This window comes from Enoplosus armatus, chromosome 9, assembly GCF_043641665.1.
Source record: "Enoplosus armatus isolate fEnoArm2 chromosome 9, fEnoArm2.hap1, whole genome shotgun sequence".
NCBI classification, from domain to species: domain Eukaryota; kingdom Metazoa; phylum Chordata; class Actinopteri; order Centrarchiformes; family Enoplosidae; genus Enoplosus; species Enoplosus armatus.
Window position 1 is genome coordinate 44,066 of NC_092188.1, and position 25,298 is coordinate 69,363.

The 25,298-nt window shown below is 42.7% G+C and overlaps 4 protein-coding genes across 6 annotated transcripts; 2 read left to right on the top strand and 2 right to left on the bottom strand.

Moving 5' to 3' along the window:
• Positions 1 to 1,099: 1,099 nt before the first annotated feature.
• decr1 (2,4-dienoyl CoA reductase 1, mitochondrial) lies at positions 1,100 to 11,747 on the bottom strand. Of its 2 annotated transcripts, XM_070911658.1 has the most exons (10): positions 11,693 to 11,747; positions 10,845 to 11,053; positions 10,634 to 10,691; positions 4,848 to 4,934; positions 4,455 to 4,602; positions 2,319 to 2,418; positions 2,074 to 2,146; positions 1,841 to 1,987; positions 1,673 to 1,735; positions 1,100 to 1,379 (listed from the first exon to the last, which is right to left on the bottom strand). In XM_070911658.1, exons 1-10 carry the CDS (start codon positions 11,744 to 11,746, stop codon positions 1,320 to 1,322), a joined length of 999 nt encoding a protein of 332 aa, XP_070767759.1. In that variant the 5' UTR covers position 11,747; the 3' UTR covers positions 1,100 to 1,319. The 2 variants fall into 2 exon arrangements, with proteins under 2 accessions (XP_070767759.1, XP_070767760.1); XM_070911659.1 differs by lacking the exons at positions 4,455 to 4,602; positions 4,848 to 4,934; positions 10,634 to 10,691; positions 10,845 to 11,053; positions 11,693 to 11,747 and adding an exon at positions 2,653 to 3,332.
• On the top strand, positions 5,848 to 6,711 carry LOC139289643 (uncharacterized; the record flags this gene model as incomplete). Its single annotated transcript, XM_070911241.1, has 1 exon — positions 5,848 to 6,711. A coding segment is annotated over one exon (864 nt), but the record flags the coding sequence as incomplete, so codon positions are not given.
• A 976-nt stretch (positions 11,748 to 12,723) lies between the features above and the next one.
• On the top strand, positions 12,724 to 14,957 carry pmvk (phosphomevalonate kinase). Its single transcript, XM_070912344.1, has 5 exons — positions 12,724 to 12,916; positions 13,808 to 13,871; positions 13,951 to 14,103; positions 14,320 to 14,449; positions 14,705 to 14,957. The coding sequence occupies exons 1-5, from the start codon at positions 12,822 to 12,824 to the stop codon at positions 14,848 to 14,850; spliced, it is 588 nt and encodes a 195-aa protein (XP_070768445.1). The 5' UTR covers positions 12,724 to 12,821; the 3' UTR covers positions 14,851 to 14,957.
• A 1,750-nt stretch (positions 14,958 to 16,707) lies between these two features.
• Positions 16,708 to 24,088, bottom strand: LOC139290484 (tropomyosin alpha-4 chain-like). Of its 2 annotated transcripts, none has more exons than XM_070912275.1 (9): positions 23,789 to 24,088; positions 23,011 to 23,157; positions 22,510 to 22,643; positions 22,116 to 22,233; positions 21,494 to 21,564; positions 19,415 to 19,490; positions 18,298 to 18,360; positions 18,104 to 18,173; positions 16,708 to 17,811 (listed from the first exon to the last, which is right to left on the bottom strand). In XM_070912275.1, exons 2-9 carry the CDS (start codon positions 23,143 to 23,145, stop codon positions 17,729 to 17,731), a joined length of 750 nt encoding a protein of 249 aa, XP_070768376.1. In that variant the 5' UTR covers positions 23,146 to 23,157; positions 23,789 to 24,088; the 3' UTR covers positions 16,708 to 17,728. The 2 variants fall into 2 exon arrangements, with proteins under 2 accessions (XP_070768376.1, XP_070768377.1); XM_070912276.1 differs by lacking the exon at positions 19,415 to 19,490 and adding an exon at positions 20,816 to 20,891.
• Positions 24,089 to 25,298: the final 1,210 nt, after the last annotated feature.

Here is a 25,298-nt window from a genome sequence, read left to right on the forward strand (position 1 = left end):
CTAACACATTACACAGTCCATATCAGTATAGATATCCGGCATGATTTTTTTCCCCATTGAGATCTGATGTGTTTTCAAAGTGTTCCTTTAATTTTTTTGAGCGGTGTATATATATATACATATATATATACACACACACATATATGTATATGAACATATACATACATATATATATATATGATGAGCTGCCTCCATTACACACTGCTTGTCTGTGAAGGATGATGATTGGGGGATGATTTTGGTGCTAAGGACCTGTGAGCTCGGTCAAGCTTCAGCCGCCCTGCCTTTGTATTCATTTCGAGGTAATCAGGGATCCACTTTTCCAAGAATTTGACCGGATCAGGACCTTCTGAGCAAGCCAACTACATGTTTATTGATTCAGCTCATCGAATCCGGTTCTAATCGAATCTTGGTTCCGACCGGAGGTGGAGGGGTGCTCTCTGAACTTGTATCTAAGAAAAATATATATTAGAATCATTAATAGACATCAGTCGTTTCCCTTCTATATAAAAGGCGAATGTCTTACTGTTTTGCTAATGATAACGTTCGCTGTATTCTAGGGCAATCACAGCACATCGAACACGGTGCATTCCTTCAGATTCACGCCGTGTTGAAGTAAGTGCTTCATCATAGTGGAGGTGCTTCCTCCCTTTCGCGAAATGTCCTTACTGTAGGTGTTGCATTTTGCTGTGTCGTTATCTTTTTTAGTGACGTTAAGACAAACATTCGAGTGTTTGCTGTGGTCAACAGGAACCGATAAGCAGCATCGAAATGCACAGGTCTTATCGAATCCACGGTTCTTTGAAATCTAAAATCGGTTCCAACTCAGAGCCTGAGTCTCAGAGTATGTTGTTCTCAAGAAATGCTGATCTAGCTTCTGAGGATGTAGTCACAGCCTCCACATCAGCAATCTGTTTCTCGGCTTCTCCCACTCTAATGGCGACCGCTTGCAATTGTGAGGTCTGATCCACCTGAGACTCAAAGTGACTCAGAGTAAATGAGTTAAAACTAAGAGCAACAATAAACTGTAGTGACCACAGGAAACCTCCAAACTACTGTGAGGAGGGAACCTTGTATCTTTAAACAGAAACATTCAGTGTGAAAGTTAAACTTCACTGTTTTATTGTCAAACTGCCACAAACGTTTGTGTTTACAATGAGCATGTGCAGCTAGTCACATGACAGCTTCACCAGCTACCAGCCAACAGTGTTTGCTGTTAGTGAAACCATCAGATTCTCTCATCATCATGACATCACCAAGTGGGCAGGTCCATCTGCACACCAGTCAGATTGGTTGCTGTGGTCCAACGAGGAGTGTTTTTAGGATCCTTTAGTGTTTCTGATCATCGCCTCCATCATCTTCCACTGATCTGGAGTCACCTGAGACACAAACAGACATTATTTAATCATATTTATATCCGTAACACTTTGAGCCATATAGTAGGATAATAATGATTATTATTAATAATCATTATTATCATTGGATGTGTGAACCAACAGAAAATCAGCCTGTAAACTTCCTTCATGTATTTGTGTTTTTCTATCTAAATAATCACATTGGTTCAACAACGTCCTCAGGTTGCAGCTGATTAATGAAAATGTGTCAAAGTCACTTCAAACATCTTGAATGTAATAATTCATGTTTCTGAGGAACATTTCAGTGTGACACTCACCCTGCGCAGTTCGTTAAACTCTCCAGCCATCGACACGTATTCTCCTCCATCTAATCGAATCACCTGAAAACAAACAAACAGTTACATATTTAATAAACTCTGAACCAGTCTAATCTCTGGTTTAAGATAAATCTAAACTCTGATGCAGTAGGATCAGTCTAAACTCACAGCTCCAGACATCCAGGTAGCATAGTTGCTGCTCATGTACGCAGCCAGGTTTGCAATCTCTTGTGGTTTTCCGAGTCGACCGGTCGGGATCCGATCAATCATCTTCTTCTCAAAGGCTCCGGTCGGGTCCAGGCGGCTGAACGCCCCCTAAACACAACAAATGAACAACAATCAATAAACAGGTGATCAACAACAGTCAAACAAATCATCAGCTGTGGTCAGATGGGCGGTACCTTGGTTCTGATTGGTCCAGGCTGGATTATGTTGAACCTGTGCCCGTAGCGCCCCCACTCTGCAGCCAGAGACCTAACACACACAGCCACAACAAAAACAACTGTGTTAACCATGACAACCACACATCAGGAACAGTCAACATCCTGATGGCGTCATGACAACAGAATCAGAGAGTCAGATCTGAGGTCAGCATTTCATGTCTGTTCATGTTGTGTACAGCTGAAAGGCTAAAGGTCAGACTGACTTGTAGAGTGCCTCAACGCCAGCTTTGGCCGATGCACTGGGGACCACGAAACCAGAACCAGACTCAGCGTAGATGGTAGTGATGGCCAGGAAGGACGCACCTGAACAACAACAACAATAATCAATCAAGTTAATTTGTCACACGTAATCATAGAAGGCACAATCACAATGAAATGCAATCCCTCCAGTTCCTTCAATTTGTGCTTTAAGAGAAAAAAGAACATAAGATATAGAAGTGTGTGTGTGGGGGGGTGGGGGTGGGGGGGGTCGTCTTAGTGGTCTGAGGGTAGAAGCTCTTCCTGAGCCTCTCGGTGCTGGCTTGGTGTATCCGGTACCTTTATCCTGACTGTTATCCGGGTGGTTGGGATCCTTAATGATTCTCTTAGCCTTCTTGCAGCATCTGGTGTAAATATTCTTTAGACAGGTAGAGCTTCGCCTACTGTACTGTAGCTGAACAAACCACTCTCTGCAGGACCTTGCCGTCCTGTTTGATGCTGTTTCCGTACCAGGCAGTGATGTTCCCCTATCAGGATGATTGCTCTTCTGAAATTGTAGTTTGCTCCCGAACATGGGCAGCGATTCCGCTATGTAGCTGTTTTTGAATGGTGTGTAGCAGTGATCCTGAGTGTTTGTTCCCATTGTGGTGCAGTCAATATGTTGATGGAAGTCAGGCATAACCTTCTTCAGGTTAGCCTGATTGAAGTTTCCTGCAACAATGACTGCAGCATCAGGATTACCGATCTGTGAGCAGTTCAAGTCCTTGTAAAGATCTGACGGAGCAGCTTCTGTATTTGCCTGTGGTGGGATGTAGACCATTGCCATAATGACAAAGTAAACCTGTACACTGGCAAGCTAAGATCCATGTGGCCTGGATCGCAGCCAGCGTTTAATCCTTCCATATTTCTCTTGGCATTTCTTCTGATGTTGACATGGACACAGAGATGGTCTTGCTTGTCTATGTGGTCGGGATCGTAGCTGGTGTTTGTCCATCTTTTCCTTGATGTTTCAGAACCTCAACCGGCCAGGTAGGTAGGTAGAGTCAGAGTGAGAAGAGTTTGCAAAGTGGTGAGTTGACCATTTCCCTATCCTGATGAGTGGCTCCTAGTCATATAAATATATATCAATAAATAATCAACAATAACAACAACAGACAAAGATTTAACAATACATAATCAACACTAAACCAACACCACCACACAACCAGTCTAAACTCATGCTGTCTCAATTCGCGTTCTTCCCTACTTACACTTGCTATTTTAAGTGCATAAGTGCGTTCACACGCCACAATTATGGCTCTCGTCTCTCTTGCTCTCTGTCTCTCTCTCTCTCTCTCTCTTTCTCAGATGACCCCCCCCCCCCCCCCCCCCCACACACACCTAGAGTCCATCTCTGTTCAAGGTTTCTGCCTGTTAAAGGAAGTGTTTCCTTGCTCATGATAGGAAGTGTTGGATCTCTGTAATAATATTATAAAGAGGACAGTCTAGACCTGTTCTATATGTAAAATGCCCTGTGATAATTTTTGTTGTGAATTGGCGCTATATAAATAAAACTGAACTGAATTGTATTGTATTCATTTTGAGACGACACTACCCTGTTGAAATTGATGCACTACGCAAGTACATAGTGCATTTCCAGGTAGTACACTGTACACTAATAGAACTATACAAGCTGAGACACAACATCACAATGTCTAAACCATAGACTGTATATAAAGATGGACGACAAGACAGCTCCCCAAAAGTGATGCCAAAACGTCTCAATCGCCCCCTGGTGGCTGGCTACAGTATAGGTCATAAACCCTGCCCCCTCCATGTTAGCGGTCGAGACATCGGTCAAACTAAAAAACATCAAATACATTTTGAAAGATGATTTCTGTCATTTCAGGTAGTTCTTATCACGCTGATGTTTGTTCACGTGTTCGTTTTTCTGATAAGTTTGGTTTTACTTAATTCTTTGATGCTAGGAAAAACAGGGCGAAACGTCATAATTGACAGCTGAGACTGACTGTGGTCAACTGGGCAGACTCTGTCTCCAAAAGTTTTGCTTCATTTTTGTACAGTGGGAGTAAGTGGAGATTCGTCAGCCATCTTTATATACCATCTATGGTCTATAGCATGAACCAGGATCAGTTTGTGACCTTTCTGACTCTGGATCAGCCTCTTGCCCAGCTCCAGAGTGATGAAGGCTGTCCCGTTCAGGACGATGTCAGTGATGCTCTTCCAGGCGTTTGGTGACAGACGTTCAGACGGACAGACAAAGTTTCCAGCCGCATTGTTGATGATCACCTGAACCAATCAGGAAACACCAGCTGTGAGAAAAACTATAAATGATGACATCACAGTGCTTAATAGTCAGAGTACCAATTCATCATTCTGTTACCTGTTACAGATCACATGACTGACTTCACTACTTCAAAGGACTGTTTGAACGTTCAGGTTTAGGTTGGGGAATGCATTATGTCAATGAAGGTCCTCACCAGTATAGAAAGACAAGTGTGTGTGTGTGTGTGTGTGTTTGTTTGTGTTGTTACATCAGGAAGTCCTGTCAGAGTTTCCATCTGGTCCACACAACGAGAGACGGCCTGAGGATCTCTGACATCACACTGAACCGCATGGACCTGAGGACAGAGAGGGGGGGGACCAAACAAAGTCTGAAGGCTGCTGAAGATGTTCAACTAACAGGAAGAGTCATGTCATGAAACACAAATTCAAATGGTCAAAAGTAAAACATTCCCTATATTACCAGCTTTTGTAAAAATCAATTAACTGTTCTTCAGTTGTATGTTTTTATGCAGTCTGATTTTTAATGGATGATTACATGTGTTTGATCATTTATCTAGACATCACCCAGACATTATCTAAACATCACCCAGACATAATCCAGACACCATCCAGACATTATTTAGACATCACCCAGACATCATCCAAACATCACCCAGACATCATCCCGACATCATCCCGACATCATCCACACATCATCCAGACATCATCCAGACATCATCCAGACATAATCTAAACATCACCCAGACATTATCTAGATATTATCTAGACATCATCCAGACATTATCTAGACACCACCCAGACATTATCTAGACATCACCCAGACATCATCCAGACATTATCTAGACATCATCCAGACATCACCCAGATATCTCCCAGACATTATCTAGACATTATCCTAGACATCTAGTACATGTCTCTAAAGCCCTGTTCAGTGCTGAACACATGGATTTCTCCAGCTCGCCTGGCCTGACGTCTGACGTACTGCGGTAAGCGTATTGCTTCACTTCCGGCTTCTGTGTCATTGGTAGCGTGTGTGTTTGGCCGCTCTAAGCTCAAACAAGTTATATTTGTTTGGTATATATTTCATTACAGCGGCTAAATAGCCGCTAACCACTTAAACGTACATTAGTTTTGCTTAACGCTGATAGTTCTCTCCTTCTTTAGCGACTTTTTCGCTAATCTCACAGTTGTTTACACACTATTCTGTCTGTTACATTAGTTTAGCAGCTAGCGATGGCTTCTCTCTCTCCTTCTCGCTCTCCTGCTCTGTCCTGCTCGGTGTGTCAGATGTTTAGTTATTCCCCCGCCTCCTTTAGCAATAATGGTAAATGTAATAAATGTAGTTTATTTAGCGTGCTGGAGGCGAGGCTCAGCGAGTTAGAGGCCCGGTTCCGCACCATGGAGACGGCTGTAGTCAGCCAACCCCCAGTAGCCGGTGCGGACCGACTCAGTGTAGCTCCTGCTAGCCGTCCCCCGGCAGCTCCCGAGCAGCCGGGAAGCCAGGGAGGCTGGGTGACTGTCCGAAGGAGGCATAGCCCCCGGCAGAAGCCCACGGCTCACCACCAACCACTTCATGTTTCTAACAGATTCTCCCCACTCAGCGACACACCCGCTGAGAAGCAGATTCTGGTAATTGGCAGCTCCATAGTCAGAAACGTGAGGTTAGCGACACCAGCGACCATAGTGAAATGCATTCCTGGGGCCAGAGCGGGCGACATTGAATCAAATTTAAAACTGCTGGCTAAGGATAAGCGTAAATACAGTAAGATTGTTATTCACGTCGGCGGTAATGACTCCCGGTTACGCCAATCGGAGGTCACTAAAATTAACGTGGAGTCGGTGTGTTCGTTTGCAAAAACTATGTCGGACTCCGTAGTTTTCTCTGGGCCCCTTCCCAATTTGACCAGTGATGACATGTTTAGCCGCATGTCATCATTCAACCGCTGGCTGTCGAGGTGGTGTCCAGCAAACGATGTGGGCTTCGTAGATAATTGGCGGACTTTCTGGAGGAGACCTGGTCTGATGAGGAGAGACGGCATTCATCCCACTTTGGATGGAGCGGCTCTCATATCTAGAAATCTGACCGACTTTATTAGTGAACCAAAACCGTGACAACCCAGAGTCCAGACCAGGAGGCAGAGTCGCAGTCCTACACGCTTCTCTGCGCTTCCATTAGAGCAGTTACCCACCCAACACCCCATAATGACTGTGTCTGCCCCCCGACCACTTAAATTAATTCAACCAAAGTTAAACAGGAGAGGAGTCATTAATAAAAACTTAATAAAAATTAAGACCACTACTGCTATAGGCCAAAACAATAGGAAAATTAAGTGCGGACTGTTAAATATCAGATCTCTGTCATCTAAAGCTGTATTAGTAAACGAGCTAATATCAGAGAATCATATTGATCTACTGTGTCTGACAGAAACCTGGCTGTGTCATGAAGAGTATGTCAGCCTGAATGAATCCACTCCGCCCAGTCATACTAATACTCACATCCCTCGAGGCACCGGCCGAGGAGGTGGAGTTGCAGCCATCTTTGACTCAAGCCTGTTGATGAACTCTAGACCTAAACTAGATTATAACTCATTTGAAAGCCTCGTTATGAGTCTCTCACTCCCAACCTGGAAAACACTGAAGCCAGTCTTATTCGTTATAGTCTATCGCGCTCCAGGTCCATACTCTGAATTCTTATCTGAATTCTCAGAGTTTTTATCAGGTTTAGTCCTTAAAACAGACAAAGTCATTATCGTAGGGGATTTTAATATTCATGTGGATGTTGATAAGGATAGCCTTGGTACTGCATTTACCTCTTTATTGGATTCGATTGGCTTCTGTCAGAGGGTACAGAAACCCACTCACTGTTTTAATCACACCCTCGACCTGGTTCTGACATATGGACTTGAAATTGAACATCTAACTGTCTTTCCACAGAATCCTTTGTTATCGGACCATTATTTAATAACTTTTGAATTCCTATTACTGGACTACACGCCATTAGGCAAAAAAGTCTACACCAGATATCTATCTGATAGTGCTGTAGCTAAATTTAAGGAAGTGATTCCATCGGCATTAAATTCAATGCCATGTCTCAATACAACTGAGGACTCCTATGCTAACCTTCGTCCCTCTCAAATAGACAATGTTGTTGACAGTGCTGCAGGCTCAATGCGATTGACACTTGACTCTATTGCCCCTCTTAAAAAGAAGATAATAAAACAAAGAAAGTCAGCTCCATGGTATAACACCCAAACCCGCAAATTAAAGCAAACAGTGCAGAAACTTGAAAGGAAATGGCGCTCCACCAAACTAAAGGAATCACGTTTAATTTGGCAAGATAGTCTTAGAACTTATAGGAAGGCCCTCTGTAAAGCCAGAGTAGCCTATTACTCAACATTAATAGAAGAGAACAAGAACAACCCCAGGTTTCTCTTCAGCACTGTAGCCAGGCTGACAGAGAGTCACAGCTCTATTGAGCCATGTATTCCTATAACCCTCAGCAGTAATGACTTCATGAGCTTCTTTAATGATAAAATTCTAACTATTAGAGACAGAATTGATCACCTTCTGTCTTCAGGTGGTACCTTACCTTCAAACACAGGAATCTCAGAAATAGCTGTAAAACCTGATGTATATTTAGATTGCTTTTCTCCCATTGACCTTCACCAAATTACTAAAACTATCTCTTCATCTAAGCCATCAACTTGTCTCTTAGACCCCATCCCAACCTGGCTGCTCAAAGAGGTTTTACCTTTAGTCAGCACTTCTTTACTAGACATGATCAATCTGTCTTTATTAACAGGCTACGTACCACAGTCCTTTAAAGTTGCTGTAATTAAACCTCTTCTTAAAAAGACCACACTTGATCCAGAGGTTTTAGCCAACTATAGACCTATATCTAACCTCCCCTTTCTCTCCAAGATCCTTGAGAAAGCAGTCGCCAACCAGCTGTGTGACTTTCTACATGACAATAGGTTGCTTGAGGACTTTCAGTCAGGTTTCAGAGCTCATCATAGCACAGAGACAGCGCTGGTGAAAGTTACAAATGACCTTCTCACTGCATCAGACAAAGGACTTGTCTCTATACTTGTTTTGTTAGATCTTAGTGCTGCATTCGACACCATTGACCATCATATCCTATTACAGAGACTGGAACATTTAATTGGCATCAAAGGAACCGCACTAAGCTGGTTTAAGTCGTATTTATCAGATCGATCTCAGTTTGTACATGTTAACGATGAATCCTCCATGTACGCCAAAGTCAGTCATGGAGTTCCACAAGGTTCTGTGCTTGGACCAATACTATTCACCTTATATATGCTTCCTTTAGGGGATATTATTAGAAAACACTCCATACATTTTCATTGCTATGCAGATGATACCCAGCTATATTTATCGATCAAGCCAGAAGAACCTCATCAGTTAGCCAACCTCCAAGCATGCCTTAAGGACATAAAGACCTGGATGACCTGTAATTATCTGATGTTGAACTCAGACAAGACAGAAGTTATTGTTCTTGGCCCTGAACACCTCAGAAATACAATATCTAAGGATATTGTTACCCTAGATGGCATTGCCCTGGCCTCCAGCGCCACCGTGAGGAATCTCGGAGTTGTCTTTGATCAGGACATGTCCTTTAACTCCCACGTAAAACAAACTTCACGGACTTCCTTTTTTCACCTCCGTAATATTGCAAAAATCAGGAAGATCCTGTCTCAAACAGATGCAGAAAAATTAGTCCATGCATTTGTCACGTCTAGGCTGGATTATTGCAATTCCTTATTATCAGGCTGTCCCAATAAGTCCCTGAGGACTCTCCAGCTGATCCAGAATGCTGCAGCACGTGTACTGACAGGAACCAGGAAAAGAGATCATATTTCTCCTGTATTAGCTTCTCTGCACTGGCTCCCTGTAAAATCTAGAATAGAGTTTAAAATCCTTCTCCTCACCTACAAAGCTCTTACTGGTCAGGCACCATCATATCTTAAAGAGCTCATAGTACCTTATTACCCCACTAGAGCACTCCGCTCCCAGAATGCAGGGCTGCTTGTGGTTCCTAGAGTCTCCAAAAACAGAACAGGAGCCAGAGCCTTCAGCTATCAAGCTCCTCTCCTGTGGAATCGGCTCCCAGTTTGGGTCCGGGAGGCAGACACACTCTCTACTTTTAAGAGTAGGCTTAAAACTTTGCTTTTTGATAACGCTTATAGTTGAGGGCTGGCTCAGGCCTGCCTGGACCAGCCCCCTAGTTATGCTGCTATAGGCCTACACTGCCGGGGGACTTCCCATGATGCACTGAGCTTTCCTCCTCTCCCTCTTCATCTTTGCACATTCATCACAGTCCAATGCATGTTACTAACTTTATTTCTTCCCCGGAGTTTCTTTATGCTTTGTCGACTCGTAGGTCGCTGTGGATCGTGGTCCTGGTACGCCTGGGTGCTGCTGCTGCCATGGGCCTGCCTGACTCCCATCACTACAGTTATTATGTTTAGTCGTAGTTCTGTCACTATTAAAGCTCCTATTATTAATCTCAGCTAATATTACAGCTATTTCTACTGTTAGTGCTGCCATACATCTTTGCCTACCTATCTGTCTGTCTGTCTGTCTATCTGTGTCTCTATGTCTATCTCTCTCTCTCTCTCTCTCTCTCTCTCTCTCTCTCTCTCTCTCTCTCTCTCTCTCTCTCTCTCTCTCTCTCTCCCTAAAACCCAACCGGTCAAAGCAGATGACCGCCCACCTAGAGTCTGGTTCTGCTCAAGGTTTCTGCCTCTTAAAAGGAAGTTTTTCCTTGCCACTGTCGCCAAAGTGCTTGCTCATGGTGGGAACTGTTGGGTCTCTGTAATAACATTATAAAGAGTCGGTCTAGACCTGCTCTATTTTGTAAAGTGTCATGAGATGACTTTGTTGTGATTTGGCGCTATATAAATAAAATTGAATTGAATTGAATTGAATTGAATGGTTCAACATGAGGCTCCAGGTCAGTCTGCTTTGGTCTAGTTCAGTCCGGTTTAGTCCGTTTCTGGTTCTGGTTTGTCACCTTGTTTCCAGTCTGGCTGCTGATCTCCTCGGCTGTTTGCTGCAGAATGTCCAACTTCCTGAATAAAAAACATAAATACATGAAGTCAGGATTTACAAGTCACATTTTAAAAGTATTTGAGCAATGTTCATGAAGAGGTCTTAAAATCGTGAAACATGGGAGAACAGAAAGGGACAGAACATATAGGGTGGGGGGTAATATGACCTCTGACCTGCTGGCGATGACACACTGAGCTCCTAGCTGTGACAGAGTGGTGGTCATGGCTCGGCCCAGTCCTGTCCCTCCTCCTGTGATGAACGCCACTCTGTTAGTGAAACTTCCTGTCGGCAACATGACGCCTTCAGCTGGTGGGAACAATACCGACCGAGGAAGAGTTGAACCGGACTGCTGAGGAAGAACCGCTGAGCTGTGGAACCATGACTGAGGGAAAACACACAGTTTGTTAGAGAACAGACTTCCTGATTTGTTGCTCGGAGATAAAACCGAACGATGAGGGATTTGATGCACCTGGACTGCATCAAATACAGGTAAATACATTATGTTCAGGTGTTGCGTCATCGATCCAAATGTGCAATCACTTAAAAACTGTTAAGTTTCTGCCTTTGAATTGAATAAATAACAGATGACTGAATTGTAATCCAGGTACATTTTGGAAAAAAATGAAAAACGTCAAAATGTACAAGAAATGATTGAAGTTCTGTCTTTCAAAAAAAATTTTTTTTATTATAATCTTTACAGTTTCCTCACGCTGAGTTTTCATGGAGCCTTTCCCTCTGAAGACCAATAAAGTGATCTAATCCTGGTGTTACTGGCATCACCTGGTGGTCAGATCACTGAATTACACCAGCCCATCAGACACCACTTTATCACTGTCATATTTGTGCACGCGCTGCTCGCGGAGGCACGAAAATCTGGGTGAAAGGTCAAACTTTAAGGTTTTCATGCGATTAAAACTGCGTCTTCTTCTTCTTCTACCATTTTTTCATTTAAACTTTAAACGTCACAGTTCGGTTTTAAAAACTTGAATTTTTTTTCTAAATTCCATTGAAGTTTTCTCACCGTGTGAGCTGATCTGAAGAGTTCCGCTTTTCTCAAAAACATCGCGGCCGCCATCTTGTAACCGTAAGACCTTTGACCCAGATCATACCAACATGGAGGAGCGATTATTATATTATATCATATTACACTATATTATATTATAATAGATTACACTATATTCTATTTCATTCCACTATATTTTATCAATGTTTGACAGAAGAAAGTTTGCAAAGACTTTGTCGTGCAAGTACTCATGGGAAATGCAGTTAACAGCTGTAGTTTTTAAAGTAAAAATACACATAAAGCTGATTATAAATATTATAATAATAATATAATTACAAATATATATAATCATACATATGTGAATATATATATTCACATATATATTACTATAATTCAACTCGGTCTCCTAGAAATTATATTCATTCCTCCTACTATTTTCTTTAATGTCATTTCTGGATTTTATTCACAGTTTTTTAGAAACAGTCTTTTCATGTTGAACTCGATGTTTCTGTAAAAAGTTCAACAACAACTCACCGTTCCTCCCCTTGAAAACTGTCATTTGACAAAATACTCAAGGCCCACTTAACTATTTTCGCTGATGGGGGGGCCATTACATGTAGTTGAAAGCTCCGTAAAAAGTTTGTAAGTGGACCTTGAGTTAAGATGATTAAATAAACGCTTTTTGTCAGTCAATGTTTCTTTAAATCACTACATTTGTTTTGGTGGACATACAAATGAAATGAAATGTTAAAGGTTCCTGAAGTAAAACTGAAACTTTGTTTACTTCTTTATTTTGACCCCCCCCCTCCAGCTGCAGTGGTTCAGTCCAGAGTATGACGATGATCATGTGTTACCGTAATGTGTCTAAAACGTGACTTTAGAAAAACATTTCGATTTATTTTCTGTTTTCGCTCCACAAACAAACTCCACACGTCACATGATCGATATCTAATCAGATTTCTGACTGGATGGACCCCCCGGTGTCTGTCAAATCAGTCTGAGAGTAGTTTTATTTTAAAGTGTTTCCTGCTTTCTCTGATAGTTATGGTACCAGCCCTGTGTGGTTCGACAGTCGGATCACGGAGCTGATAGAAATCAGCAGCTGATCGGTCAGCTGCAGATATTGATAGGTAATTTCTGATGACAGATGGAGGATCGAGTCTCTGAACCCAAACTGGTTCTGGTCTTCAGCGGGAAACGGAAGTCCGGGAAAGATTATGTGACGGACCTCATCCACAACCGGTAAATCCAGATAATAACCGTTAATATATAATTTATTAGCGAGTATTAGTGTTTAATAGTGTTAGTTTGTTGTTCTACCAGTCTGTGAATATGTATTTCTGTGAATCAGTTTGGGAGGAAACTGATCTGAGAGCAGCTCCATGAAAATAAAACTACGGTAATTATTAAGAACAGATTTCAACCGCTTCAAAACTAATCAAAGAGATCAAATAATTAGTCCAATTATGATGCTGGATTCAAATCTTAATTCCATGCGCTCATTAATCCAGTGAGAAAATTAATCACCAACTAATGATTAATAGAAATAATAAACAAACCTTCTCTGATGCAGTGATGGATTTCAGTCAGTGTGTAAACTGTCGAGAGGGGTTTATGGTCGGACCAGATCAATAACAATAACTGTATGAGTCTGTACCTGTACCTGTGAGTCTGAACCTGTACCAGTATGAGTCTGTATCTGTATGAATCTGTACCAGTATGAGTCCGTACCTGTGACTCTGAACCTGTACCTGTATGAATCTGTACCTGTATAAGTCCGTACATGTATGAGTCCTTACCTGTATGAGTCTTTACCTGTATGAGTCTGTACCTGCGAGTCTGAACCTGTACCTGTATGAGTCCGTACCTGTATGAGTCTTTACCTGTATGAGTCTGTACCTGCGAGTCTGAACCTGTACGAGTCCGTACCTGTATGAGTCTGTACCTGTATGAGTCCTTACGTGTATGAGTCCTTACCTGTATGAGTCTGTACCTGTGAGTCTGAACCTGTATCTGTATGAGTCCTTACCTGTATAAGTCTGTACCTGTCAGTCTGAGCCTGTACCTGTATGAGTGTTTACCTGTATCTGTATAATGTTGAATAAGGAAGCTTACCTTTTTCTTCTTCTTTAGTTTAGGATCTGATGTTTGCTGTGTCCTGCGTCTGTCTGGACCTCTCAAACAGCAGTATGCTCAGGTGAGACCAACACCTGCTGATACACACAACACATCACCAGGTTTACTGCTGAGTCATACTGGTTCTGCTGATTCTGCAGGAACACGGTCTGGACCTGGAACAGCTGCTGGGTCCTGGTCTTTATAAGGAGCAGTATCGGGCCGATATGATTCGTTGGGGAGAAACTCGACGACGCCAAGAACCTGGGTTCTTCTGTCGCCTAGCAACCAGAGGAGCATGGCAACCTGTCTGGGTACGTCACTGTCCACCGCTGATGTTATCGCCTCCTCTTCTTCTCCTTCTTCTTCACTTTTTTGACTTTGTTTATCCTGCTGCTCAGTTTTTCTACATGTTATCCAAAAAAACAAAACCATCAAGTGCTCTCTAGGAACCACCTAGCAACATGCTTGCAACCTGCTCTCTGACTGGTCAGGAGGTGAGTGATACTCTCTGCTCTTTGATTGGTCAGGTGGTGAGTGATGCGCGGCGGCTGTCAGACCTGCAGTGGTTCTGGTCAGAGTTTCCTCGACAGACTCGAAGTGTTAGAGTTCAAAGTTCAGAAAAAACACGCAAACAGAGGGGATGGAGCTTCATTGCAGGTAAGATTACCTGTCTCTCTGTTTACCTACCTATCTGTCTGCTTATTTGTCTGTCTCTCAGGTTAGGATTATGTAGAGTCAGAGTGTTAGTTTACCTGTCTGTCTCTCAGGTGTGGATGATGTAGAGTCAGAGTGTTAGTTTACCTGTCTGTCTCTCAGGTGTGGATGATGTAGAGTCAGAGTGTTAGTTTACCTGTCTGTCTCTCAGGTATGGATGATGTAGAGCCAGTGTTAGTCTACCTGTCTGTTTCTCAGGTGTGGATGATGCAGAGTCAGAGTGCGGGTTGGACAGCGGGGTTGAATTTGATTGGCTGATCACTAACGAGGTTGACGCCCCCTCCTTAGAAGAGCAGCTGCAGCCAATCCTGAAGCTGGTCGAGGAAGCAGCTGATAATCACTGATCAATAATCTTATTGATAACTGGTGAATATTCAGTAAGAGCAGCAGGTCTGTAGAGCTGATCACTGTTTTTTCTCTGATGCTCAATAAAGCTTTTTTAGAAACTGAAGACGAGTCTGCAGCTCTGTTTGCATCATCACTGCAGCAGCAAAGGCTGCTGGGAGATGCTGTTACACTGTAAAAACGAACTTTTCAGATATATACACTATATTGCCAAAAGTATTGGCTCACCTGCCTTGACTTGCATATGAACTTAAGTGACATCCCATTCTTAATCCATAGGGTTTAATATGACATCGGTCCACCCTTTGCAGCTATAACAGCTTCAACTCTTCTGGGAAGGCTTTCCACAAGGTTTAGGAGTGTGTTTATGGGAAGTTTTGACCATTCTTCCAGAAGCACATTTGTGAGGTCACACACTGATGTTGGACGAGAAGGCCTGGCTCTCAGTCTCCGTTCTATCGGGTTGAGGTCAGGACTCTGTGCAGGCCAGTCAAGTTCATCCACACCAAGGGTTAGGGTTAGGGTTAGCATCCGACGCTTTGCATTGCACTTGGTGATGTATGGCTTGGATGAAGCTGCTCGGCCATGGAAACCCATTCCATGAAGCTCTCTACGCACTGTTCTTGAGCTAATCTGAAGGCCACATGAAGTTTGGAGGTCTGTAGCGATTGACTCTGCAGAAAGTTGGCGACCTCTGCGCACTATGCGCCTCAGCATCCGCTGACCCCGCTCCGTCATTTTACGTGGCCTACCACTTCGTGGCTGAGTTGCTGTCGTTCCCAATCGCTTCCACCTTGTTATAATACCACTGACAGTTGACTGTGGAATATTTAGGAGCGAGGAAATTTCACGACTGGACTTGTTGCACAGGTGGCATCCTATCACCGTACCACGCTGGAATTCACTGAGCTCCTGAGAGCGACCCATTCTTTCACAAATGTTTGTAGAAACAGTCTGCATGCCTTGGTGCATGATTTTATACACCTGTGGCCATGGAAGTGATTGGAACACCTGATTTCAATTATTTGGATGGGTGAGTGAATACTTTTGGCAATATAGTGTATATGTATATACACACACACACACATTATATAATACTATAATCATACTAAACTGTACTAATATTTATATATTATATCTCTAAATGTCTGAGTGAACTTGTGCAACAAACTGATAAAATGTTGAAATTGCGTTGCTTGAAACATTAAGTTTCACAGCTGCATTAATGACTCCTGACACCTGAGCAGCATGATCGAGGCCTTGTTACATCACACAGGTATCAGACAGGTCTATCAATCTGCCTCAGAGTTCAAAGCCGATTAAAAGTTAGCAGTTTTTATAATATTAATTGAAGAAAATATCAATAATGAAACATCAGGTTTCATCATCAGGTCTTGGATTTAATCCTTAAATAATGTAAATTGACCAGCAGGTGTCACCATTTTCAATTCAATTCAGTTCAGTTCAATGGGGCTTTATTGTCATGGGAAAGTACTGCACTGACAGAACTAGAAAGTAGTAGTACAAAGTGTGATCAGTCTGAGGGTGTGTTTAGTTTGAGATTTGATATTTTATTTTGTAGTTTTCTAAGAAATTCCTGCATCTGGTGGGTGGTAACTTCTAACATTTACAAGTACTTTTAGTACTTACAAGTACTCATTTTGAGATACTTGACTGCACTTGAGTATTTCCATTTTATTCCAGTTTATACTTCTACTCTATGTACAGTTTATGCTTCTACTCGACAACATTAAGAGGGAAATATTGTTTTTTTTCATTAATTAGCTTCAACATTCAAATTCTGTACAATTGTTTATTTGTCTGTAATTAAATAAAAACCACAGAGTCAGTTTGGATCTACATAACAGTGGCGGTACTTTTATTTTATAAAATTCTGTCTCAATTTGTGTCATGATTTATTACAATGAGCTGTGACATCAGCATAGTAATGACATCTGCATTGTGATGACATCATCACCAGCTTCCAGGTAAAAACATTTCTAAACTTTATTTAATCATGTCATCAAGCCAACGGTCACCTATAGGAAAAAAAAAAACCCAGACATGTCTCTGACCTCTGATTGGCCCCTGGTCTACATGGCAGTGGAATGCCTTGCTGCGATTGGCTACCTTAAGCCACGCCACCTTGGAAGAAATATAAATCACTGGCTAACAAGACATTGGCTCTAATCAATCAATCATTAATGTGGCAAAGAAAGCTAATCATATAACGACAAACCGTTAACACAAACACTCGGAGGTTAATTAGTCGTTAGTTCTTAACGAGGGAATGGCTGTAAGTTACTGTTAAACTCCCTTATAAACAACAACAAAAAAAAAAAAAACCACCCAGCAGCTCCTCGTCTGGCCTCCCTCACATAATACTGGGGGGGGGGGGGGGTTGGCACTGTTAGTAGGTGAGGAGAGCGGGAGGAGGGCCAGACAGGAGGAGTAAATTAAAGCAACACTCCAAATGTGACTTAAAGGTTCAGAAAAGGAATGTGTGAAAGCAGGAATCATTAAGAAAGGAGAGGGGACGAAAAAGGGAGGGGGGAGGCTATACCTCCCTCACATCCACCAGGAGTGGAGGAGCAGCAGAAGAGGGGGAGGAGGTGACTGAAGGAGGAGGAATATTTGGGAATATTTGCCAGTAAGTTTCCTGATCTCTATCAAGAAACCAGCAGAGGGATGTGAGAGGGGGGAGGAAAGAAGCAGTGGGGGTGGGGGGGTGTTTTGGCCACAGAATTTAACCCTAACCTCCACTAGGAGAAGATGAGATGGAGGAGTTACAGGAATGTTTTGGCCAATGAGTGCCTAACGTCCACCTGTTGTCAGGCAGCAGAGGGAGGTGGTGGTGGCGGGGTGGGGGGGGGGTGTTCAGCAGGAGTTGAGCTCCTCCATGGTCTGATTCAGAGTCGCCTGCAGCTCCATGTTGGCGTTTCTGGCCGAAGTCAAAGCGTCTGAAAACAGAAACAAACAAAAAGTCATCAAAATTATGATGCTTTCACGTTAGGCCCCCAAATCATTAAGACCTGCCCCCGAAACGTTAAGACCTGTCCCTGAGTCGAGAACTATCCCAGAATCGATAAGACAGATCTATTGAATTACTAATGATAAAAATATAATGAATTATTAATTAAGACCACAATTAATTGCTGAGCAGTAATTATTATTTGCCTTCCTGACAACTGCTGAACTCTAAGTAACTCTAACTAAAAACAAACTCCTGCACATAAACAGAATCCGTCGCACCTTCCAGGCCATCGATGGTTTTCTCCAGTTTGGCCACTGAACGTTCTGCAAACTCTGCTCTGGTCTCAGCCTGGAAAATAAGAGTTAATAGGTGACAAGCAGGAAGTCAACAGGTCACATGTAATAAACAGGAAGTCAAGAGTGTTTCAATAACTTCTTATTTTGCGAAACATTTGTGCAACATTCTTTCTCACCTCCTTGAGTTTACTGCTCAGGTTCTTGATTTCCTCTTCATACCTGTCCTCTTTCAGAGAGTACTGAGAAAAACAGACAGGCCGCCAATCAGAGAACCAGGTTTACTGACACACAGACAACAGCCAATCAGGTATGAGGACACCTCCGATTTGCCAGTCCTCCATCACACCAGCTTCAGGTCTGTGGGTAACCAGTTAGTTAACCCATATCTATTAAACTCCTCCCTGACCCAAAGGTGGGAGCTGAACCAGATGTTGAGAAATATCTGTTCAGTGGTCATGTAGCTTTAACCTGCTGAACCTCCACCTGAGCCATTTACAGCTGCTGTTTAACAGTCATGTCCTCTGGTTTCAGTCTCCAGTGTCAGTGTAGTTTACAGGGTTGTGTGTGTCTGCGTGTCGACGTCCACCAGACGCATGAAGCGGATTGTCTCCAACAGCAGAGACAGAAAGAGACACATCCAGTGATGACACTGTCAAACTGCTGAAAGCATAAATTCATCCTGACTGAAATAAATACATCAGATAAACTGTTGTATTTTTAAAATTACAAATTTGAATTTATGGAAGCAGTTTTACTTCATGATCAGCTGGTTTACCTTCTCACCTTACTGCAGTGATGAAGAAGTATACTTCAGGATGTGTCAGTACACTGTGACATCGCTGTTTGGTTTTGCTACAGGTGCAACTCTGCTGACAGCACCCATCAGCAATACCAGGGTTTCTGCCAGTGTATTGCAAGCTCGGTAGCCCAACTTTGATATTATTTAATTTATTTTGTTGTTGTTGAAAACATAGCATTCCAAGACTGTATATTGTCCGATTATTTGTAAGACCCTGCTATATTTGTTAATATTTTTTTTTTAATGTGTGTTGAATAAATGACTTATTTCTAACAAACATAACTTAGTCATATTGTCAAATCTCTGGCACCAGGCCCCATACTTGCCACCAGGCCTAACAATTCTTCTGGGGGAAACCCTGGATACTGTGGTTAAATATTCAACCAGTAACACCAGTGAAAGATCAAACTGGATTGAAGTTACAGTTAAAGATATCTCCGAGCTCTTAAATGACCTCCTCCTCCCCTGCATCCCCCCATTCCTCCTCCTCCTACCTTCTCAGACTGGGCCTCCAGAGACTTTGAACTAGTGAAGACAGTTTTCAGCTCCTCCTCCAACACTCGACACTTACTGTAGGTCAAAGGTCACATCAAAGACAGAGGGCAGATTGTGTCAACAAGTGTTGAGTCGTTGTGTCTTTGTGTAATTGTGTTCCAGAAAACAGGTTTAGTAAAAATGTTTGTTAAACCTTAAGTTCAGGGAAACCAGACACAGAGATCACTTTGACTGAGTCCCTGGAGTCACTTTAACCGAGTCACTGGGGTCACTTTAAATGAGTCACTAACTGCATCACTTTAACTTAAACTGCTCGCTAGCAGGTTTTCTTGCCCAGTCTGAAGGAGCTGCCTGACATGTTTCATTTCCTCATTCATACAGACAAAGCACATTAATTATCAGAAATTTACATCGAGAAAAGAAAAGTCCTGGTTGGATATTACCTGATTACCAAAGGACTATCAGGACTAAGACATTACAATTGTTAAGTATGTGTGTTTTGTGCCCTTCAGGTTACAGAAGAATAAATATTTTTAAAAAGGTAATGTATAATATACAATCGGATTCGAGAACTTCATCATCCATCATAATTAATAATTATAAAACTTTTCCCATCTCAGGATCAGTCAACTCAGAGTTCAGGGTAATGGTGCTTACAGTGAGCGGTTGTTGCTCGGCAACATCAGTGTTTCATATTTTGAATCTGCTACAGCAGGATGCGGCTCTGCTGCTGACTACCTGCGATCTCACCAGCGTGAACAGCAAACTGCTGCTATCACCTACAACACCTCATCACGCAGCTAAACAGAGGAAGTGGTTATCAATAGATACGATTAATATAATATGTTTCACTAACTGGTATCATGTTTGTCTCAGCTGATTATCAGACTGAAGCTGATGTTTTTCTCTGCTGTACGTAAATCATTCACTGAACGCAGATCAGTGAAATCAGACCCTTTATCCTTTCATGTGCTGTAGTTTCTGTGGTTGCCACGGTTACATTGTGAGCCGCAGAAGCCCTCCTGCCTCTACTTGCCGCTCTGTTTACATTGAAAACAATGGATGGCAACCTCTCGCTGTCTAAAAGCAGTTTCCTGAACTCTGAGTCGACTCAGAGACCCTGAGATTGAAACTAGACTCAGAGTTTGTTAAACCTGCTTTCTGGAACATATCCCTGCTGTTGTGAGTCTAGGTGTCTCTCTGTAGCCTGGTGTCAGACAGGTGTCTCTGTGTAGTTTGGTTGGTCTGCAGCAGATTAAAGTCATGCAGAGAGCCGCAGCAGGAGGAGGAGGTGAAGCAGCAGCTAAAGGTCGGAGGTCATGGGAGGCAGCAGGAGGTTGGGAGGAGGAGCTCCTCTGGTTTGATTGACAGCAGGTGGGAGGTCAGGTGACCCTCAGTACCTTGTCCTCAGACGCCTGCAGGCTCTTCAGTGATTGGTCGAAACTCCTCAACTGCTCCTCCAACCTCCGAACCTTACTGTTAGACAGGTAGCAGGACATGCAGCAGCAGCAGTGACATGTTTCCATGGAAAAAGACAGGAAGAGAAAGATGGATGCAGAAAAATTAGAGCACTGTTAGTGAAGCAGCGTGACATCATACTGAGATCATCAGTCTGATCACTGCGACATCACATGCACAGTCATCATGAGTATTAAAGACCCCCTCTGTCCCTCAGTGGAGACTTACTGCCCCTCGTGACCTCACACTTAACAGTTTGACCTCATTTCCTCTGAGTCACCTCATGAGGTAGATCATATATCTGATCTCTGAACAGTCAAAAGTGTAAACCAAGAAACATTGAAGGCAGATTGTTGTAACCACATCTGGAGGAGGTTTGAGACTCATTCTAACCAGATGTTGATGTTGAAAAGGTGTAAGACACATCTGTAATCTTTGCTCCAGGCAAAGCCTGCTTGTCTGTCGGTCTCCTACCTCTCTCTCTACCTGTCTGTTAGCAGTATCAGAGCAGCAGCAGCTTCATGCTGTAAGCAGCTATTAGACATGCACAGGTGTGTTTATGTGTGCCGTGTGTATGTAGTGTGCTAGACAGATAGTGAGTGTGTGTGTGTGTTATAGACCTCTCGCCCTGCTCGGCTCGGTCTTCAGCTCGTTCCAGTTCTCCTTCCACCATCACCAGTTTACGAGCCACCTGTCAATCAAACACCTGTTAAAACCTCAGATGCAGGTGAGTTTTCCAACAATACACTGTGTAAAAACTGCTTTTAGCTTTTTATTGCATTTATTTCTCTTTTGCATTCACAGTGATGTGGATTAATGTGCATCTTTCCTGTAACAGTGTTAGCCAGCTGCCAGAGATTATCTATTAAAAAAAAAAAAACTCAGGGGTAGATTTAGTTCGTTGACACCCGCAGCAGGTATACACAAGAATAAGATAAGTATACAAACAGTGACTGAGCCGCTCTTTATACTGACAGTCATCAGGGGAGATAATAAAGCACAATATTAAAAAGGTACTATATGTAACAATTTACAGGAACTTTGTATTGCCAATGTGTGAACAGATTTTAACGTCACTTAAAAAAATGAGACCCTCCCTGACTTTCTGTTGTCTATTACAGCCTGTGGACTGAGTGTCTTGCGTGTCGTGCTAATCTTCTCTGCATTGATTCCACTTTATCATATGTGCTGCCTGAGCCTCTCTCCACCCCCACCCCCCATTTTACTGTATGTCAGTCTGACCTCTTCATATTTGCGGTCTGCCTCCTCAGCGATCAGTTTGGCTTCTCTCAGTTGAACCTCCAGCTGCTCCATCTTCTCCTCGTCCTTCAGAGCTCGGTTCTCTATCACTTTCATACCTCTAACAGACAGACAGGCAGGGAGGGAGACAGACAGGGAGGAGAGAGAGAGAGAGAGAGAGAGACACAGAGAGAGAGAGACAGAGAGAGAGACAGAGAGAAAGAAAGAGACAGAGAGCTGCAGTGAACAAAGACATCTCATTTGATTAATACACTTCATCATCATGTCCACTGAGAGGAAGATACTCAGACCTGCACCAGGCATACTCAGATTTAAGAATCCTGGCCTTGTTTGAGAAGGGGACCCAGGGTTCAGGTGTGTTTCAGGTGCAACTGACCTCTCGCTCTCGTCGGCAACCTTCTCTACCTCGTCAAGTTTATGGAGGGCCGTGGTTAGTCTCTCCTGAGCTCGGTCCAGATTCTCCTCACTAAGCTGCAAACGACGACCCAGAGCAGTCACCTCCGCCTCCGCCTACAAGACACACAGCAGGGAGTAGACAGTCAGTTACTAAACTGATCCCTGATCAGCCTGATTCACAATCAGTATCAGGGGGTCATTATACCCCTAAATACTACAGCATATAGCTAACCTGTAGTACTGCAGTACTATTTCATACAGAGTACTATAGAACAGTCAACTACAACATACCTCAGAATCCTCTTTCAACACATGCAGGTATTCATGGCATCTTACGGAACCTGAGGCCGATTGCAGACCCTCCTCCACCACCTGCACAGGTGTGTGTGTGTGTGTGTATACCTCCTCTCTGTTCCTCTGTTACCTGTAAAGGTGTGTGTTGTGTGTGTGTGCGTGCGTGTGCATGTGTGTGTGAACGTGCCTCCTCTCTGCTCCTCTTCTCCTTCTCCACCTCCTTCTGCAGTCTCTCAGCTCTGTCCTCGGCCTCCTCTGCCTGCTCCTGCAGGACTTTGATCTTCTTCTTCACTGCATCGATGCTGTTCAGTCCTCCACTCATCTTCTTCTTCTACTGCAGGAGGAACGTTGGTGACATGTTCCTTCATTATCATTATTCATCACATTATTATTATTAAACACACACACACACACACACACACACACACACACACACACACACTGTAGTTCATTTTGACTCAATCCCACATAAAGTGTTAATGCGGTAACCAACATTGTGTGGGTGAGACGTTGCTCTCTCTTCTTCACATTAAAATACCAGAAACCTTCTCTTGTTTTGTTTCCTCACCTTACATATGAATTCATTCTGATTAGAAAGAAAATGAAAAAAATCTTTATAGTCTTTCTTTGACACAATTGATGGAATACCAAAATAGCTGGAATTATTATACACATATATATATATATATATATATATATACACACACACACAATAATAATGACCATAATAATAACAATAATAATCATAACATAAAATCTTTTTTTTAATTTCACAGTAACATTGAGTTGTATCTGACCTGTGATGTTTCATGTTGATCTTTAAGCTATTTCTCAGACTGACGTGATGTTCCGCAGTTAGCACATTAGCTCTTGATGCTAACAGCGGACCACCGCCCTGTTAGCATGCTAGCAGAGTTCAGCGGTAACAGAAACCAGGTGAGGTGTACCTGAGTGATTCTTCTTACCTATCTGATTCTTCTGAAGAAAACACACCTGCGGCTCGAGTCCGACTTCACCTTACACCGTCACTTCCCGGTTTTCAGGCAGGCTAACTAGCTGTTAGCTGACTAACTGAGCGGAGCTGCTGGGCCACTTTACAAACTGAATAAAGTTTTAGAAACAGCAGACAAAGTGCGACTCGGTGTCTGTCGGAAACGTCCACGAACTTGGATCCCTAGTTCTGTGTGTTCCGGTCCTGGTCTCGTTTTCTGGTCACTGTCGGCTCTGGATCAGGTTTCCGCTGCTTTCCGTCGGTTCCTTTTCCAGCCAACTCCCAACCCCAATTTAGGACAACACCCTCTTCCGGGTTAAATTCCCTCCACGGGAAGTGACGTAGACATAAGATCCTTTCCCAATTAAAACAGTGTGATGGAAGATTCACTGACGTTGATAAGAGTCGATAAGAGTTTATTCTCAGTGCTAGAAGAAGAAGGGAAACCTTCTTCAGAGGGCATTAACAGTCTGCTTTTACATACATTTCATGACATAGATGAGGTTGACCCTGCAAGGTTCGGAGCACTTCAACCCCTGAAATGCAGATTTTATATAAATCAGGTAAGAAATGTCAATATCAACACCAGCATTGATGTGTTTCACCAAAGTACATATCAATTAGTTTACAGCTCAACACATTTCATTGTGCAGTACATCTTTTACTTCAGTAAAAATAGAAATGCCACAGTAAAAACTGCTCTGTTACCATACAAGTAAAAGTCCTGCGTTCAAACTTTTACTTAAAAGGGTTAAAATGACAAAAGTATTAGCAATATTAAGTACTTTTAAGTATCAAAAATAGAAAATACTTACTGCCAGTGTTGTATTATTACATCACTGGACAATTATTATTGATGTATTAAAATGTATGAAGTACGCTGATAATTGTGACTATTTCATAGACTGTTTGGTATAGCCTATATGAATAAATCTGATTTTGTAAAGTAACTGCAGCTGTCAGATAAATGTAGTAGAGTAAAGTATAAAATAGCATAACATGGAAATAGTAAGAAGTACATAACATTAGTACTTAAGTACAGTATTTAAGTAAATATACTTAGCTACTTTACATCTATCTGGAGGAACATTTTGGTGAATAAAGATTAAAAAGACAAAACAATCAACAGACAGAATAAGAATTACAACATTATTATTATTATTATTATTATTATTATTATAATGATCAAGGCCAAACTCAAATATAAGGACAGACTGGAGCAGGAGCTCAGAAACACGAGCACAATAACAGACCACCTCTGTGAACACATCCATCCCTGCTGCCTGTGAAGAGCTGCAGAGAGCCCTTTCAGGAGCCTGCACATCCCCCCTTCACACTGGAGGAGGTCTGACAGCTGAGGGGCAGGTGCCCGCCTGGCAAGGCACCAGGGCCAGATGGCATCCCAGCTAAGGCCCCATCCCCCCTCTCCGATTATTCATTTTTATTTCTTTTCATCTTCTGATTTTCTTCGTCTTTATTTTCAT